Below are 19,601 nucleotides of genomic sequence, written 5' to 3'. Positions count from 1 at the left end.
TTCTGTTGAAATGAAACGGGAAATAATTAGGAGTGAATGTGGGGTAAAACAGTGTGACCTCGTCAAAGAGTTTGGCCTCAGCAAGACCACCATTTTCACCATTTTGACAAATTTATCTTTTTTTATGTCATCTTAGCATATTTTATGCTGCAGAACGAATTATTTTTTTTAACATGTATTGTTATGGGAAAACGCGTTTCACATAACGAACTTTTCGCATAACAAACTTGCTCCTGGAACGAATTAAGTTCGTTGTGTGAGGCACCACTGTACATATATTTGGAACAGGATACATAAGTTCAGGGCGGCTTGCAAGCAGATACATGCAATGAGAAAACGTGGTATTTGCAACAGGAAACAAATGTTTGGATCAGGATACTGAAGTACAAAGTGGTTTACAACAGGATACAAGAGATCAAAGCGGTTTACAAGAAGATACTTGCAATGAGAATAAGAGTGGTTTACAGCAATTTACATGCAATGGGTGGGGGTGGGGGGGAGAGAAAGGGCTTTCAGGGATATAAAATTGGCGGGGAAGAGAACTCAGGTTGCGTTAAAGAGACGGATCTTCAGTGATTTTCTGAAGTCAGCGTATGAGGCGGCCTCGAGTATTGGTTTTGCTAGCCATGTGTTCAGTTTAGCTGCCTGGAATGATATCATTCTGTCTAGGAACTTCTTGTGACATGATTTCAGTGATGGGTAATTAAAGAGGTTTGTTCTGCGAGAGGTCTTATTCGGGCAGTTGGTGAAGAATTGGGAGGTGAGGTAAGTTGGTAGCATCCCGAAGACCGCTTTGTAGCTGATGCAGGCAAACTTGAAGAGTATTCTGGATTCTACCGGCAACCAGTGGAGTATTTGGAAGTATGGGGTGATATGTTCCATTTTTTTAATCCGAAGATGAGTCGGACTGCAGTGTTTTGGATTAATCTTAGCTTGTGAAGTGTCTTTTTATAAGATCCCAGATATATGATGTTGCAGTAGTCCAGTGTACTCAAGATGGATGATTGTACGAGTAATCGAAAGGATGAGTCATCAAATAATTTTTTTGACGGTGTGGAGCTTCCATAGTGCTGAAATACTTTTTTTGAACTTTAGATCTGTATGCTTTTCCAGGGTTAGGTGTCTGTCAAGGGTAACTCCTAGTATTTTTATAGATTGATCAATTTCGTAATCTCGGCCATTCACGTGAATTGTGTTGTCTTATCTGTTCATTGGGGGAAGTCAGGAAAAATTTAGTTTTTTTCTGTGTTCAGTTTTAGTTTGAAGGCCTTCATCCAAAGTTCTATTTGATTTAGGGTGTTGGTTAGGAGATTAATGAAGTCTGGCGACAGATCGGATAGTGGTAGCACAACAGTGACGTGGAAGTTGAGATTTAAGCTCTGTAGCAGGATCATTTGACTAAGAACAGATTCTTTTGTAGATAGAGTTAAGCATGAGCACTTCTATAGCTTGGCATAGATACTATGCAGATGTTAATAGGACTAAACATCCAATGTGGTCAGACCAAGCCCACTCAAAATGTTAAACAAAAACATCCTATATAAATGCATCACCAAATTAGGTGAAAGTAGTAAGAAGTCTCAGAGAATACAGCCTTTACTTAAACACCGTACTAGCAGCATAACTAACAAGAGAGAAACTAGTGGCTTATCATAATCATATTCATATTACCACTGTAATATGTGTCCAAAAAAGTGATTCACAAGAATTAAAGAGCACTCTATCAAAATGTCACTGCAATTAAATCATTAATGTAGAAGTGCCAATGGTGTGCAGTCAGCACTTTCAGGGGATTCTGTAAATCTACTAAAAGTTATAAACTAGGGAAAGAAGAGCGATATAAGGTATAAATTAATCTCAGACACAACCCCACATAGAACAAACGAACATGCCCAGCAATGCTAGAAGGCCTTAGCACACACTCATACAGCCAACCACAGCAGGGGAACAACAAAGCAAACCAAAAATAACAAAAGAAGTGGAGAAAAAAGCCTCAGTTCTGCTTCATTTGGCAAAAAAACTCCACTTCACAAACACTCCCACACCCACAAAACTGTAGAGTGAAAAAGCACTATAATAGCTTGCAAAGTCAATGTTCAAATGCACACGGGGTATACAACCCCACACATGAAAAAATGTGAATAAAGGGCCCAAAGGCACAACGATCCGAAATCATAACATTAGGCCAAAAAGAAAAAACACTTTGCTGCTGTCGTTCTTCGGATATTTCTCAATCCACTCTCAACAGCACAGCAGCTCGTGAACCCAACGGGGAATCTCCCGTTTCGCCAGTTCTTGCTGTGTCAGGGGTCTCAACACGGCTTCATCTGTATGTGAACGGATACTTCGCTGCTCCTCTAGTACACCACTTCATCAATCACAAATGGCGCAGGAAACACAGTTTAGCACTCACGCTGAAAAAGCAAGCACAAACTCCTCCCCTTGCTGACTTCCGCCAATCTGAACATCTTCAGGTCCCAAAAAAAGCCGCCCATTCAATACGGGCATTTAATCCATCAGGCTGCACAGACTTCAACAGATAGATCCACCTCTGCTCCTTCTGCCACAAGAGGCGTCTCCAATTATCCCTACGAACTGGATAAACCACCTGTTCAATCACAATACATTGTAAAGACCCAAAATCATGACAGGCCTCCAAACAGTGTGCCACCAAAGGCTCCTCCAGACGTCGATTGTTCAAGCAGGAACGATGCTCAATCAGTCTAATCTTCAGCTGTCGATATGTATGTCCCACATACATTTTCAAACAGGGACAAACAATAATGTATATCACCCCTTCTGTCAAACATGAGGTGAACTGGCGTAACTTAAACTCCCGACCCGTCTGAGGATGAATGAACACATCCGACTCTATCATCAAGGAGCACACCGAACAATGGCCACAACGATGGTGATCCACTGGAGTCACCGCATCCAAATCAGATGAAGCAGATCTCAATGTACTTGGGCTTAGAATGTCACTCAAATTTTGATTATGCCCATATGAAAATAAAATCCTAAGATGTTGCAAGCTAGGATGTAATTGCAGAATAGGTAAGTGTCGACGAATCACTCCCTGAGATCTCCTGGACAGATGATTAAAAGTAGACAAAAAGGGGACCATATCCTGTGTAGAACGTGCAGTGCGATATTCCAATAAGGCCTCCCGATGGTTGTATAGGGCTCTTTTCCGAGCTTACATAAGAACATAAGAAATGCCTCTACTGGGTCAGACTTGAGGTCCATCGTGCCCAGCAGTCCGCTCACGCGGCGGCCCAACAGGTCCAGGACCTGTGCAGTAATCCTCTATCTATACCCCTCTATCCCCTTTTCCAGCAGGAAATTGTCCAATTCCTTCTTGAACCCCAGTACCGTACTCTGCCCTATTACGCCCTCTGGAAGCGCATTCCAGGTGTCCACCACACGCTGGGTAAAGAAGAACTTACTAGCATTCGTTTTGAATCTGTCTCCTTTCAACTTTTCCGAATGTCCTCTTGTTCTTTTATTATTTGAAAGTTTGAAGAATCTGTCCCTCTCTACTCTCTCTATGCCCTTCATGATCTTATAAGTCTCTATCATATCCCCTCTAAGTCTTCTCTTCTCTAGGGAAAAGAGTCCCAGTTTTTCCAATCTCTCAGCGTATGAAAGGTTTTCCATCTCTTTTATCAGACGCGTCGCTTTCCTCTGAACCCTCTCAAGTATCTCCATATCCTTCTTAAGGTACGGCGACCAATATTGGACGCAGTACTCCAGATGCGGACGCACCATCGCTCGATACAATGGCAAGATAACTTCTTTCGTTCTGGTTGTAATACCCTTTTTGATGATGCCTAGCATTCTATTTGCCTTCTTAGCGGCCACTGCGCACTGTGCCGTTGGCTTCATTGTCAAGTCCACCATTACCCCCAAGTCCCTTTCTTGGGTACTCTCATTTAAAAACATCCCTCCCATCGTATAGTTGTACCTCGGGTTTCTGTTTCCCACATGTAATACTTTACATTTCTCAACATTGAACTTCATCTGCCATCTCGTCGCCCATTCCCCTAGTTCGGGGGTCGGCAACCTGCGGCTCCAGAGCCGCATGCGGCTCTTTTCCACCTTTGCTGCGGCTCCGGTAGTGTGTCACGCAGGCATGCAGTTACAAGTCCGGCGTCGCAGCGGGAAATAGCCATGCTGAGCAGTGAGCTCAGCATATACACAGATGAAAGCCTTGCTTGCTGATTGGTCCGGCGGCCCCGCCCCGCCGTGCCGCCGGACCAATCAGCAAGCAAGGCTTTCATCTGTGTAGTGCTGAGCTCACTTGCTCAGCATGGCTATTTCCCGCCGCGACGCCTGAAAAAGAAATCATCCTGGCCGGGGTCGGTGTCATGCTCCGGAGATCTACAGCCTTCCTATCTCCCTCTCCCTTCTACCTGCTTCCGGCCACATCCCCTGCTCCGCGGCTCTCTTCGGCAACTCAGCAGCAGCTTCTGACGTCGGGGCCTACCCTCTGCGAGTCCCGCTTGTTTCAACTTCCTTTTTCCACAAAGGCGGGACTCGTAGAGGGAAGGCCTCGATGTCAGCAGCTTGTCTTGATCACCGCTGCTGACGAGTTGCTGAAGAGAGCCGCGGAGCAGGGGGGTGTTGCCAGGTGCAGGTAGAAGGGAGAGGGACAGATGCAGGACTCGTGGGTGAGGGAGGAGAAGAGAGAGAGAAAAAGAGAGGGGAGGGAAACAAAAGGAAATATTTCATACTGGGCTGGGCCGGAGTGGAGGGAGGGTGGAAAGATTCTGGCTACTGGGTGCAGTAACAAAGGAAAAGGGGGGAAAGCTGAAAATTGAGATAGTGACACAAAGAAGAGAAAGTGTAAGCAGGGTAAGAGATACAGAGGGGACATGAAGAGGAGGTGAAATAGAGACATAGAAGTAATGCTGAAAAAGTGGGGGGGGGGGAGATAAAGACATTGAAAGGGCAAATGGTGAACATGGGGTAAAGACAAGGACAGAGACAAATGAAGATTCTGAAAAAATGATGAGATAGGGATATAGGTGAGATGGACACAAAGAAGGGTGATGCTGGAAAATAGGTGGAATGGTAATTCTGACAGACACAGAAGGGAAATGCTGGATCAAGGAGAGATGGGGCTCAGGCTGGATGGAATGAGGAGAAATGCCTTGTTGGCCCGGAACTTCCTCTCCTACGTCAGAATTGACGTCAGGGAGCGGAATGCTGGTCAGCGCAACACTTCTGCAGGGAAAGCTTGGGACGGTGGTGGCTTGGGGGCTGTTCCCCGATTGCGGTGGCAGCAAACCGAGTGGCTTGGGGGACGGCACGGAGACAGAAAGAAGGGGGAACAGGGAGACAAAGAAAAAGTTGGGGGAGAGAATGAGGTCTGGAGGAGAGGAAACATACAGGAGGCTGGAAGAAAGATTGGATGCACAGTCAGAAGAAGAAAGTGCAACCAGAGACTCATGAAATCACCAAATAGCAAAGGTAGGAAAAATGATTTTATTTTCAATTTAGTGATCCTGTATATAGCATTAAGATAAGAAACAATATATGCAGTGTTAGATTTGTTTTATAATGGTTTTGCGGCTCCAAGTTTTTTTTTTCTTTTCGAAAACGGGTCCAAGTGGCTCTTTATGTCTTAAAGGTTGCAGACCCCTGCCCTAGTTTGTCCAAGTCCCTTTGCAGTTCTTCACAGTCCTCTTTAGTCCGCTACCTGAGCTGGATATCCCCTATGTAACAATTTGTCCTGTAGATTAGTGGGCTGATGTTGAAATTCTGAAGTAGTACTACAAATGCGCCTGTAACGGAGAAATTGGGCGAAAGGGATACTGGTCTTCATCGGGTATGGATGCATACTGCTAAACTGTAAGATAGTATTCCAGTCAGTCTCTTTCACATATACCGTCGTACACACAGACCCAGTTGTTAGCTCTATCATCACATCCAAAAAAGCAATCCTTTTATGATGGAAATTCATATAAAACTTCAATGCAGGACGCAGCAAGAACTGGCGAAACAGGAGATTCCCCGTTGGGTTCACGAGCTGCTGTGCTGTTGAGAGTGGATTGAGAAATATCCGAAGAACGACAGCAGCTAAGTGTTTTTTTCTTTTTGGTCTAATGTTATGATTTCGGATCGTTGTGCCTTTGGGCCCTTTATTCACATTTTACCCCGGGTGCATTTGAACATTGACTTTGCAAGCTATTATAGTGCTTTTTCACTCTACAGTTTTGTGTGTGTGGGAATGTTTGAAGTGGAGTTTTTTTGCCAAATGAAGCAGAACTTCTCCACTTCTTTTTTTTTTGTTTTGTTTTGTTGTTCCCCTGCTGTGGTTGGCTGTATGAGTGTGTGCTAAGGCCTTCTAGCGTTGCTGGGCATGTTCGTTTGTTCTATGTGGGGTTGTGTCTGAGATTAATATAAGATTCTGTAAATTCCCCTGGCTGTAACAATGCAGCAGCGGACTATCACACTGAAAACTTGCTTCCGGTTCCATCCTCACTCCTGGCTCCGTCCATCTTCCTCAGCACGTCATTCAGTCAGGGGATTCAATAACTTTAGTGAATCCCCTGATGGCTGTATGCTGACCAATCAACATGCAGCACAGCAATTGGGTTCCTCCTCTGTAGCATCCTGCTGGCTTGGAGCACAGAAGTGCATCATGCCATCAGGGAATTCTGAGCCTTTAGTGACTCTAAAGGCTTTCTTTTTGTGGTTTAATTTGATTGGTTGGACAGCTCAGAAGTTCTTCCCAACAACCAATCAAATAATTTGACTGGTAGTTGAGCAGAACTTCTGAGCCTGTCCAATCAAATTAAAACAAATTAAAAAAATGAAAGCCTTTAGGATTCACTAAAGGGTACTGAATCCTCCTCAGACTGCACGATGCACACTTGTGCTGGTTTGGGTCCACGCCTTGCTGCTTTCCCTGTCTAAAACTTCCACTGTGCAGGACTGATAGGCAGGTAAGTACTTGACAATATACATAGTAACATAGTAACATAGTAGATGACGGCAGATAAAGACCCGGATGGTCCATCCAGTCTGCCCAACCTGATTCAATTTAAATTTATTTTTTTTTTTTTAATTTTTTCTTCTTAGCTATTTCTGGGCAAGAATCCAAAGCTTTACCCGGTACTGTGCTTGGGTTCCAACTGCCGAAATCTCTGTTAAGACTTACTCCAGCCCATCTACACCCTCCCAGCCATTGAAGCCCTCCCCTGCCCATCCTCCACCAAACGGCCATACACAGACACAGACCGTACAAGTCTTCCCAGTAACTGGCCTAGTTCAATCTTTAATATTATTTTCTGATTCTAAATCTTCTGTGTTCATCCCACGCTTCTTTGAACTCAGTCACAGTTTTACTCTCCACCACCTCTCTCGGGAGCGCATTCCAGGCATCCACCACCCTCTCCGTAAAGTAGAATTTCCTAACATTACCCCTCAGTGGCGTACCTAGGGTATGTGGCACCCGGGGCCCATCATTTTTTGACACCCCCCCCCCCCCCCCCATGTAAAAAAAATTTTTTTTTTTTTTTTTTTTTGCAATAACCATGAAATGGAAAAAATGGTCAGAATAGAAACAGGCAGTGAAAATTTTCTTTTATTGAACCTCATATATGTAACCATTATTCCAAACATAACATAACATAAATTATGTCTAAATTGTCATGACATTAGAAGTACATATGGAGTAGTTGCAGGTGATGCTTGGGACAGTTCTGATTGTGTTAGTTCGGTTTTATGTGTTTTTTGAATAGAAGGGTTTTTATTTCTTTTTGAAGGTTTTGCAGTCTGTGGTTGATATCAATTGGTTGTAGAGTTGGGGGTCGAGTGTTGCAGCTCGAATGGCTAGGAGGTTGTCGAACAGTTTTTTTCTTTTGACGTTTTTGGTTGGAGGGTGTGTGAATGGTGCACAAGTTCTCCTATGTCTGTTTGAAGTGGATTGAATTATTTAGCTGAAGAAATTAGTTACCCCCCATTCCACACACATTAATTCTCTTCCATTTTTGTTCCCATTATAAAAAACACTGATAAGTTCCCAGAAAAAAAATACATTAAAATAAGAAGTGAAAACAAAGGCCCCTACAGATGAGAACATAACATAAGAATAGCCTAACTGGGTCAGACCAATGGTCCATCATGCCCAGTAGCCCATTCTCATGGTAGCCAATCCAGGACACTAATACCTGGTCAAAACCCAAAGAGTAGCAACATTCCATGCTACCGATCCAGGGCAAGCAGACACTTCCCCCATGTCTTAATAACAGATTATGGACTTTTCCTCCAGGAATTTGTCCAAATCTTTCTTAAAACCAGCTACACTATCTGCTTTTACCATAACTTCTGGCCACTTCATTTTTAAGTTTAGATCTTTCCTTTCAAACAGAGACCTTGCTAGATGTCAAATACAGCACAAGGTAACTTCACATGGACTTAGCTGTGCAGGAAATGTGAATCTCCTCATACACCCACCATATAGTGCAAAAATGTGCAAAGGTCTGTTTTTTTTCTTTCGATCACTACATAGCCTAATGCCACACAAGCAGCGCTGTTACAAACATATTCTGTAGGTCAATGCTAAGGATAACAAAGTTTCCTTCCTTGGACCAGAAGGAGATAAACCACTGGAAGAGATCCCAAAACAACACCCAAAGACCCACTCAGTGTGTGAATCAGTTGAGTGGAGTGGACTAACTGGGGGGTGGAAATGGGCCCGGAGTTTGCTCAGCAGAATTTCCCAGACCACCTCTTCCTCTCAACACATTGACACGCTGCCACCATCACCACTAGGAACACCTCACTGGGTAGGCCAGCTATGCTATAAACTTTATAAAACACATTATTATATTTTCTTATAAAGCACATATTTTAACTGACCTCTCTGACATCCTCAGCCTTTCCATTCACAAAAATAGAAGGAAGAAAAGTTCCCATTTCCTGCTGTCTCATGTCCCCGGCCTATACAATATTTTTTTTCTGCAGACCCTTCAAAAGTCTGACCAAATCCTCGTTTCACTTGCATTATAAAGTACTGAGGATGCCATCTCTCCCCAATCCCAGGTCCTAAAGTCTAAGACAGTAGCGCAAACTAATGCTGCCAGATACAGGAAAAAAAATTTTGATTCGATTCAGCCCTATTGAATTGGTTTTTCAATTCGATTTTCCTGCCCAGTTGGGTGATTTTTTTCAAAACTCCTGGTGGGTTTTATAGCTTTTTCACCCCCTTTGGCTTCTCCTAACCACACTGGCGCTGTGGTGTAAATAAAATAAAGAAACAAAAAGGACTTTTCCTCTTTCTGTTAAATCCTAGCTCACGTTTGCAGTCCAACACCAGCTCTGGCAGGATACACATTTCAAATCTGACATGTTATAATCACAAAACAGAAAATAAAATTAATTTTTCTACCTTTTGTTGTCTGGTTATATTTCAAATCTTGTTGGTCCAAGGCTCTGGTTTTCTTCTGATAACTTGCTTGCCAGGGTCTCCTTCTTTCTGCATGCTAACCATCCATCTGCCAACTCTGTCCTCCCTTTCCATTTCCCTTCCCTTCCCAGGAAGTCTGGTATCTTTCCTTTTTTTCATCTCCCTCCACAGATCCACCTTTTCTTAAATACCTTTTCATCCGGCATCTCACCCTCCTTCCCCACCATCCCAGAGTCCACCATCTCTCCGTTTCTTTTCCTAATTACCCTCCTATCCAGTATCTCTATCCCTCCTCCAAACCATCCCTTGTGTCCAATTTCTCTCCCTTTCTGTTCCTTCCCTCCCTAAATCCCATGGTCCATCATCTCTCTCCCTCTCCTCTATTTTCAGACCCATTATTTCTTCCCCCCCCCAAAGTTTGGCATATGCATGTCTCTTTGAACACCCCCTTCCCTCCGTGTACTTCTAAATCATGGTCCCCCCCCAAAGGCCTGTCCCCCCTTAAAGGTCTGCCTGTCCCACCTTGAAGGCCTGCACCCCCCTTGAAGGCCTGTCCCTTCCCCTTGTAGGCCTGTCCCCCCCTTGAAGGCCTGCCTGCCTGTCCCCCCCTTTAAGGTCTGCACCCCCCGAAGGCCTGCACCCCCCCGAAGGCCTGTCTCCCCCTTGAAGGCCTGCACCCCCCCTTGTAGGCCTGTCCCCCCCCCCTTGTAGGCCTGTTCCCCCCCCTTGTAGGCCTGTTCCCCCCCCTTGTAGGCCTGCCTGCCTTTCCCCCCTTGAAGGCCTGTTCCCCCCCTTGAAGACCTGCACCCCCTTGAAGGCCTACACCCCCCCGAAGGCCTGCACCCCCCTGAAGGCCTGCCTGCCCCCCTTGAAGGCCTGCCCCCCTTGAAGGTCTGCACCCCCCCCGAAGGCCTGTCCCCCCTTGAAGGCCTGCCTGCCTGCCTGTCACCCCCTCCCCCTTGAAAGCCTGCTTGCCTGCCCGCCCGCCCCACCCTGAAGGCCTGATGCCCCGACCCACCCCGAAGGACCGCTCGCCCCCCTGGCCTCCCCGCACCACCTATGAAGCAGCCGCAGCAGGATCGCGAAGTCAGCGTCAGCGATCCCTGCGCTGCTTCCTGCGCCACGGTCCCGCCCCTCCTCTGACGTCAGAGGAGGGGCGGGATCGCGGCGCAGGAAGCAGCGCAGGGATGCTGACGCTGACTTCGCGATCCTGCTGCGGGCTGCTTCACAGGTGGTGCAGGAAGGTCAGTGGGGCGAGCGGTCCTTCGGGGGTGGCGGGGGACTGAACGGCAAGGCCGGGAACACCCCCTTAGGGCTGGTACCCGGGGCGGCCCGCCCCCCCCCGCCCCCCCTAGGTACGCCACTGTTACCCCTGAATCTACCACCCCTCAACCTCAAATTATGTCCTCTGGTTTTACCATTTTCCTTTCTCTGGAAAAGATTTTGTTCTACGTTAATACCCTTTAAGTATTTGAACGTCTGAATCATATCTCCCCTGTCTCTCCTTTCCTCTAGGGTATACATATTCAGGGCTTCCAGTCTCTCCTCATACGTCTTCTGGCGCAAGCCTCCTATCATTTTCGTCGCCCTCCTCTGGACCGCCTCAAGTCTTCTTACGTCTTTCGCCAGATACGGTCTCCAAAACTGAACACAATACTCCAAGTGGGGCCTCACCAATGACCTGTACAGGGGCATCAACACTTTCTTCCTTCTACTGACTATGCCTTTCTTTATACAGCCCAGAATCCTTCTGGCAGCAGCCACTGCCTTATCACACTGTTTTTTCGCCTTTAGATCTTTGGACACTATCACCCCAAGGTCCCTCTCCCCGTCCGTGCATATCAGCTTCTCTCCTCCCAGCATATACGGTTCCTTCCTATTATTAATCCCCAAATGCATTACTCTGCATTTCTTTGCATTGAATTTTAGTTGCCAGGCATTAGACCATTCCTCTAACTTTTGCAGATCCTTTTTCATATTTTCCACTCCCTCTTCGGTGTCTACTCTGTTACAAATCTTGGTATCATCTGCAAAAAGGCACACTTTTCCTTCTAACCCTTCAGCAATGTCACTCACATACATATTGAACAGGATTGGCCCCAGCACCGAACCCTGAGGGACTCCACTAGTCACCTTTCCTTCCTTCGAGTGACTTCCATTAACCACCACCCTCTGGCGTCTGTCCGACAGCCAGTTTCTGACCCAGTTCACCACTTTGGGTCCTAACTTCAGCCCTTCAAGTTTGTTTAACAGCCTCCTATGAGGAACTGTATCAAAGGCTTTGCTGAAATCCAAGTAAATTACATCTAGCATATGTCCTCGATCCAGCTCTCTGGTCACCCAATCAAAAAATTCAATCAGGTTCGTTTGGCACGATTTACCTTTTGTAAAGCCATGTTGCCTCGGATCCTGTAACCTATTAGATTCAAGGAAATACACTATCCTTTCTTTCAGCAACACTTCCATTATTTTTCCAACAACTGAAGTGAGGCTCACCGGCCTGTAGTTTCCTGCTTCATCCCTGTGACCACTTTTATGAATAGGGACCACATCCGCTCTCCTCCAATCCCCAGGAATCACTCCCATCTCCAGAGATTTGTTGAACAAGTCTTTAATAGGACTCGCCAGAACCTCTCTGAGCTCCCTTAGTATCCTGGGATGGATCCCGTCTGGTCCCATCGCTTTGTCCACCTTCAGTTTTTCAAGTTGCTCATAAACACCCTCCTCCGTGAACGGCGCAGAATCTACTCCATTTTCTCGTGTAACTTTGCCAGACAATCTCAGTCCTTCTCCAGGATTTTCTTCTGTGAACACAGAACAGAAGTATTTGTTTAGCACATTTGCTTTCTCCTCATCACTCTCCACATATTTGTTCCCAGCATCTTTTAGCCTAGCAATTCCATTTTTATCTTCCTCCTTTCACTAATATATCTGAAAAAATTTTTTATCTCCCTTTTTTACATTTTTAGCCATTTGTTCTTCCGCTTGTGCCTTCGCCAAACGTATCTCTCTCTTGGCTTCTTTCAGTTTCACCCTGTAGTCCTTTCTGCTCTCCTCTTCTTAGGTTTTTTTATATTTCATGAATGCCAACTCTTTCGCCTTTATTTTCTCAGCCACTAGGTTGGAGAACCATATCGGCTTCCTTTTTCTCTTGTTTTTATTGATTTTCTTCACATAAAGGTCCGTAGCCATTTTTATCGCTCCTTTCAGCTTAGACCACTGTCTTTCCACTTCTCTTATGTCCTCCCATCCTAACAGTTCTTTCTTCAGGTACTTTCCCATTGCATTAAAGTCCGTACGTTTGAAATCTAGGACTTTAAGTATCGTGCGGCCGCTCTCCACTTTAGCCGTTATATCAAACCAAACCGTTTGATGATCGCTACTACCCAGGTGAGCACCCACTCGAACATTAGAGATACTCTCTCCATTTGTGAGGACCAGATCCAATATCGCTTTTTCCCTTGTGGGTTCCGTCACCATTTGTCTGAGCAGAGCCTCTTGAAAAGCATCCACAATCTCCCTACTTCTTTCCGATTCCGCAGACGGAACATTCCAGTCCGCATCCGGCAGGTTGAAATCTCCCAACAGCAGAACCTCCTCTTTCCTTCCAAACTTTTGGATATCCACAATCGGATCCTTATCAATTTGCTGCGATTGAGTCGGAGGTCTGTAGACTACACCCACGTAGACAGAAGTTCCATCTTCTCTTTTCAGAGCGATCCATATCGCTTCTTCCTCTCCCCAGGTCCCTTGCATTTCGGTCGCTTGGATATTGATCTTTACATAGAGAGCTACTCCTCCACCTTTATGACCATCTCTGTCCTTCCTAAAAAGATTATATCCCGGTATGTTTGCATCCCATCCATGTGATTCACTGAACCATGTCTCTGTGATAGCAACAATATCTAGATCTGCCTCTAATATCAGGGCTTGCAGATCATGAACTTTGTTGCTTAGACTGCGAGCATTTGTGGTCATCGCTTTCCTGCTATTTTTCAGCGATAATCTCCTTTTTCGTATGGATTTTTGTGTCGTTTCACTTTCCGTTGCAATACTAAGAAATGAGTTGCTGATATTGCTTATGTTGCAGCCTTAACTATCACATCTTTTCTTTTGCCGGGGGTGGTCTCTATAATTGTCCTTCGTACATACACCACCCCCACCTTCTAGTTTAAATGCCTAGAAAAATATTGTCTAAATTTCTCTGCAAGGTTTCTTTTTCCTGCTGTATGAAAATTATTAATATTTTCATCTCTGGCAAAAGAAGCTTCTACTGCCCAGAATTGAAGCTGTATTTGGGATTAGGTTGCTATTAGGGCACCTGGATTCCTGTACTCTGAGGTACAAGGAAGACTTTACTCTCTCCAAGCAGGGGTGGCTCAAAGCAATCTGTTGCCTGAGGCGAGGGATGAGACGATGCCTCTTTCCCCCTGCTCTCTCCTTCCTCAAAACTACAATCAGGGAATAAGGTGCATGGGAGTGATAGAATACAGCAAACTGACAGGAGCCAAACAATTGGGCTTATTACAAAATAATGAAAATACATAAACCATATATATTTATTAGGGCTGCACATCGATTAATCGTGATTAATCGCATAAAGCGTCCCCCATCAAATGGAAAACAAAAAATACCAGACTGTAAGCAGTGGAACCCCAGAGAAACAGATACATGGGACAGGCATATGAGATGAAATGGACAGGTAGACTGAATGGGCCATATGGCCTTTATCTACCATCATTTTCTATGTTTCTATATCATATAACAGTAGCACTGATGCTATGATTCAAACAGCAAGAATCCTACCTAATACAGAACAAGGGATTCCCAAACTAGAGATAAGAAAATAGAAATCCCAAAAAGTTAAACTCAACATATACTGCAACACTGGAGAAACAAAATTAATGCATTTTATTTTTGTACTATAACGCACCTTTCCCAAGCCAATCAGAACCTTAGGCTCCTCCTGTATCCTGGGATATAGAGGGAGAAGCCTAAGGTCCTGATTGGCTCAGACACCTGAGGCCTTTGGCATCTGAGCCAATCAGGGCCTTAGGCCCCTCCCCATGTATCCGAAGATGCTCCAGAAAGGGGAAGGCCCACCATTTTAGAGTGGCAGGCCTGCAAGCAGGAGGGACTGGGCATCCCTCCTGCTGTCATCCAGATTTGAGGTATGGGGGAGGTTCGGGGGGGGGGGGGGCAGTGAGCATCCAGTTGCAAGAGGGAGTGGGTATCCTTTCTGCTGATGTTTGATAAAATGGGGAAGGGGAAGGTAGGGATAGGTTCGAAGGGTCCTGGCAGGGGTTCCCAGCAACAGGAGGGAGTGGGAATTCCTCCTGCCAATTTTTATTGAAATACGGGAGGTGCAGTTTGGCTGGCATGGGGGTAGTTTCACGGCAGTAGGAGGGAGTGGGCATCCCTCCTGCCTCTATTTTTGGTTCAGGGGGTGCTGAGGGGCCTTCAGTGGGGGGAGGGAGGTGGCACTGCACAGCATTTTTGCCCATGAAAAAAACTGAAAAAAAACAAAACAGGCAGACCTGTCATTTTTTTCAGGTCGGTAGTACCGATCCAATTCTGGCACGCAATGTTAGGCTATCGATCAGATGGTTAGCTTTAATATTAATTACCTAATTTTACATGCCAGCATCAGAGAATGTACGACAGCATAGAAAACCACATGGGGTGAGCCATTTTTTGCATCGAGTCAGCAAATTCGATCAGTCGCTAAACCAGTCAAACTGGTTTAGTGACTATCGCTAGACCATCAGAGACTTTAGTGCATCTAGCAACTTGAAACTAAGCTGCAGTAGTAAGTGTTGTAAACCACATGCACCAAAGCCTATTCAATCCCTAAGTTAATACATAATGGTTAATGCATAAAAATTAACTATACCTCAAGGAGGTACAATTAAGTTTTAGTGATAACTTTTGCATAATCTGCTAAATTTAAAGCTTGTAATTCAACATAAAATTTATTTTCATTTTATTAACATGGGCCATTAATGCAAGCTCATAATGACATATGTTCAAGCACTTTAGTATATTTGCCCCTAAATTTTTAGCTATAAATGAATATCCAAAAAAAAAGAGTCATTAGTCTTACCTACTGCAAAGTGAACAGTTCTGGACCCAAATTTTTGAGCAGTTTACTCTCTACCCTAAGCCCGACACCTCAGAAGTCAACTGGCATAAATGGGTAACCCTCTCTGAATCTACTTACTGCTCTCTTGCCCCCCCCCCCCTAGCTACTAAGACTGTTTCCTATTCTCACAAGGCCCCCTAGGGCCTTCCTTACCACAGAGAACTGAAGCAGAAATGCCGAGTACTGGAGCGAAAATGGAAAAAATCCAAATCACCTCCGAATAGACAGTCATGGAGGGACAGTATTAGGTTCCATAATACAGTACTAAAAAAAGCTAGAAAACATTTTTATGGTGACAAAATTACCAGATCCAATAATCAAAGTAGAACTCTATTTAACATCTGGCACCCCAGACAATAATTCATCCATACATCCTTCCTCCCCAGTAGCGGATGATCTAGCAAAATTTTTTTAACGACAAGGTTACTACTATAAAACTCTTTTCCATCATTGGTTTCTTACGACTCTCTAGTGCCCAGCGACACCATTTCTACCCCAGTAGACAGATCCTGGACTACTTTGGAGTATGTATCTGGGACTCAGGTTTCAAAACTGTGTCACAAATTAAGATCTTGTAAATGCATCTTGGATCCATTTCCCTCATACCTATATGAGAAAATTCCCACTCAGGCTATCTCATCGTTCACCAGACTTATAAATTTTGCCTTACTGTCAGGTCTATTTTCTGAAGAGGTGGGCCACATTGCTCTGACCCCACTACTGAAAAAAGTTGACCTACACCCTTCCTCACAGTCTAGCTACCAACCCATAGCGAACATTCCCTTCCTGCCCAAAAAGTTAGAATCTATCATATCTGCTCAACTTTCATCATATTTAGAGAGATTTTCCATTATGTTACCTTGCCAATATGGTTTCAGACCTAACTTCAGTACTGAATCTCTATTGGTCTCACTAATCTCAAAGGTTCAGGAACTATACTCTTGTAATAAGTTTGCTATTCTATTACAATTTGACCTATCTGCAGCCTTCGATGTCGTTCACCACGGCATTCTGATCTACCAACTTTCTGAGATAGGTATTGATTCTACTGTCTTAGACTGGTTCTCAAAATTCTTACGATCTCGCTCATACACTATTAATATGAATGGCACCAGGTCATCACCCTGGAAGCCATTATGCAGAGTCATACTGGGATCACCTCTGTTCCCTATTCTTTTCAATATCTATATGTCCACCATGAAACTTTTCTATCTCTCCCCCTTTGAAACACTGTATACATATGCAGATGACATCTTTGTCCTTCTCGAGACAGATTTGAATCTTACTAATCTCACCAAGAATATTATAGAAGCATAACGAAACTTCAATCTTGGGCCCTTATTGTACAAATGAAGCTAAATGAGTCCAAAACTACTTTGGCTTGGCCCAAAGTTAGATCAGCTACCTCCATTCATTCCACTACCTTCTGTACCTTCACTGCAGATTGAATTCTCAAGCAAAGTTTTGGGTGTCATTATAGACTCAATACTTTCATTTACTGATCATCTTAACTCTCTAGTAAAAAAAAAATACTTTTTTAGCCTCCATATGTTGAGGAAAGTGAGATCTTGTTTCCAACAACAACATTTTGCTGTCCTTGTTCAATCAATCATTCTTTTGAGGTTGGACTACTGCAACTCAGTCTATTTAAGTCTGACCTAGAAAAGTCTTCAAAGACTTCAGCAGATCCAGAATACTGCAGCTAGGCAGATCTTTGCAAATTTGACCATGTTTCGCTGCTCTTGCTACAACTCCACTGGCTCCTAGTAATTTCCAGGGTCTACTTTAAATATGCCTGCCTAACTTTCAAGATCCTGCATGGCATTCTTCCCCCTTTAATTGCTCTATCTTGGAATGCTGCGAGACCTGACATCACCAGATCTATCCAAAAGCTCAAATTATCTTTCCTCTCATTAAAAGGCGTTGCCTACATTGGAAAATTAGGGAAATCTCTTCACTTCAAAACTACAGAGCTTTGGAATAATTTCCCTGCCCAGCTGCGCAACCTGGGCTTTTCCTAACTATTCCGAAGACATCTGAAAACTTGGCTATTTTCAAAAATGTAAATTTCTGCTTCCCCTTACCACTAACTCCCACTGTACTCCCCTTTCAATTTTTGAAAGCCGTGTCGAGCTCTATATTTATAGAGAAGATGCGGTATATAAGCTTAATGTTCAGTTTAGTTTAGTTTACTGTATCAATCTAATAGCTAAAAAATTAGATGCCAAGATGGTTTCTTCGGAGAGAGACTATTTTGGCTGTCATTTTCTACAAAGTAAATTTTACAATCTTCATATATTTGCTGTTGTGGGGCATGTATTTATTTATTTTTATTGTTTATATCCAAGTGGTTTACATTAAATAGTAATCCAGTACTCTAAGTAATGGGAGCTTACCTGTTTACGGAGCTTTGGAGATTTTGACAGCTTCATGAAGGTCAAATGTGGTGTGAAAGCATTTTTTTCTCCAATCAAGATGCCCTTTTCTTTAAATAATTTCATCATAGTCTCTGGAAGGGTATATGTGGACATGGTGAGATACTGAACACAGTGAAAGCTTAAAAAATTTCATTTGGATAGCATTAACAGATATGTTCTTTCTTAGGTGATATAAGAACATAAGAGTTGCCATACTTGGACAGACCAAAGGTTCATCAAGCCCAGTATCCTGTTTCCAACAGTGGCCAACTTAGATCACAGTGCCTGGCAAAATCCCAAATTGTAAAACAGATTTTATGCTTCTTATTATTATCATGCTCCCCTATATATTGTCCTATCATGTTATGATCTAAAATGTACTGTCATACTCTATATTACTATACTGTTATTTTTATTGTGTATGTGAACTTCTGGCGGATGAGATATAAATCCAAATAAATAAATAAGCAGTGCATTTTCCTAAATCCATTTTAATAACAGCTTATGAACTTCTCTTTTAGAAAATTATTCAAATCTTTTTAAACCCTGCTAAGCTAACTACTTTCAACACATTTTCTGACAACAAATTCCAGAATTTAATTACATGTTGAGAGAAGAAATAATTTTGCCAGTTTTTGTTTTAAATCTACTATTTAGTAGCTTCATTGGCCTAGTATTTTTGGTAAGAGTAAACAGGTTAATAGCAGGTTTAATATTTTTCTTGAAAACAGTCACAAAAATGGAAATGATTTACTGCTGATCTCAAAACTATAAAAAGTTCATAATTTAAAATTATAGAAACAAATGAATACAGGCAGTCCCCAGGTTAAGAATGAGTTCCATTTTTTAAACCGTTCTTAAGTTGAATTTATATATAACTCAAATCCTGCACAGTGCACACTCTATAAAAACATTAAACATTAATGAAACAGTCTTCAAAATAAAGTATTGTTTAAATAGAAAGAAAAGATAGGATGTTTACACTTACTTTTGTTCATCTGTCTCACTGTTTCCTCTCCAACACCACAACCAACATTTCTCCCTCACATCTCTCTCTTCCCCATGCATCTGTACCTCACGCCTCTCCCACCACCATGTCCAATATTTTTCTCTCCCTCCCTATGCCCAACAATTCACCTCTTTCTTTATTTCCCCATGTGCATTGTCTCTCCCTCTCAGACACCCATGTCTATCAATTCTCCCTTTCTATTTCCCCCACCTCAGCATCTTTCTCTCACTCCCTCCATTCTTTCATCCTATGTTCTAAGTTCATGATCAAATCCCTCTATTCTGTATCCCAAGTTCATGCTTCCTCTCTCCTTTCTTTTTTCCTTCCATCCTTTGTCCAAAGTTTGTGCTCCCTCCTTTCTGTGTCCCAATGCAATCCTGTTTCTCTCTTCCTGTGCAAATGCTCCCCCTCTTCCTCCCTTCCATGTCCCAACGTGCACATCATCCTTCCCTCTGTTCTGTGTCCCAAATTCCTGCCTCCCACAGGTGTTTACCTCCTCTGGTCAGCTCTGTCCTCCCAGACGCACTTCTCTTTGCAAAGCCACGCCCGCGGTTCCTACACATGGCCCGCAGCTGACTTAGAATCCTTTCCTCTGATGTCAGAGGGAAGGCTTCCAGG

The 19,601-nt window shown here is 43.7% G+C and overlaps 1 protein-coding gene across 5 annotated transcripts in view; it reads right to left on the bottom strand.

Moving 5' to 3' along the window:
• AKAP7 (A-kinase anchoring protein 7) overlaps positions 1-19,601 on the bottom strand; it is a 236,121-nt gene that overhangs the window by 162,906 nt on the left and 53,614 nt on the right. For all 5 annotated transcript variants that reach the window (XR_004538897.1, XM_033939175.1, XM_033939174.1 and 2 more), the window contains exon 7: positions 17,954-18,066. Coding sequence is in view for 4 of the 5 variants with exons in the window: in XM_033939175.1 (XP_033795066.1) it covers positions 17,954-18,066 (113 nt within the window). In the remaining variant the exon portion in view is untranslated. The remainder of the gene's footprint in view (positions 1-17,953; positions 18,067-19,601) is intronic.

This window comes from Geotrypetes seraphini, chromosome 3 (assembly GCF_902459505.1).
Source record: "Geotrypetes seraphini chromosome 3, aGeoSer1.1, whole genome shotgun sequence".
Taxonomy (NCBI): domain Eukaryota; kingdom Metazoa; phylum Chordata; class Amphibia; order Gymnophiona; family Dermophiidae; genus Geotrypetes; species Geotrypetes seraphini.
This window is presented reverse-complemented; position numbering and strand designations above follow the sequence as displayed.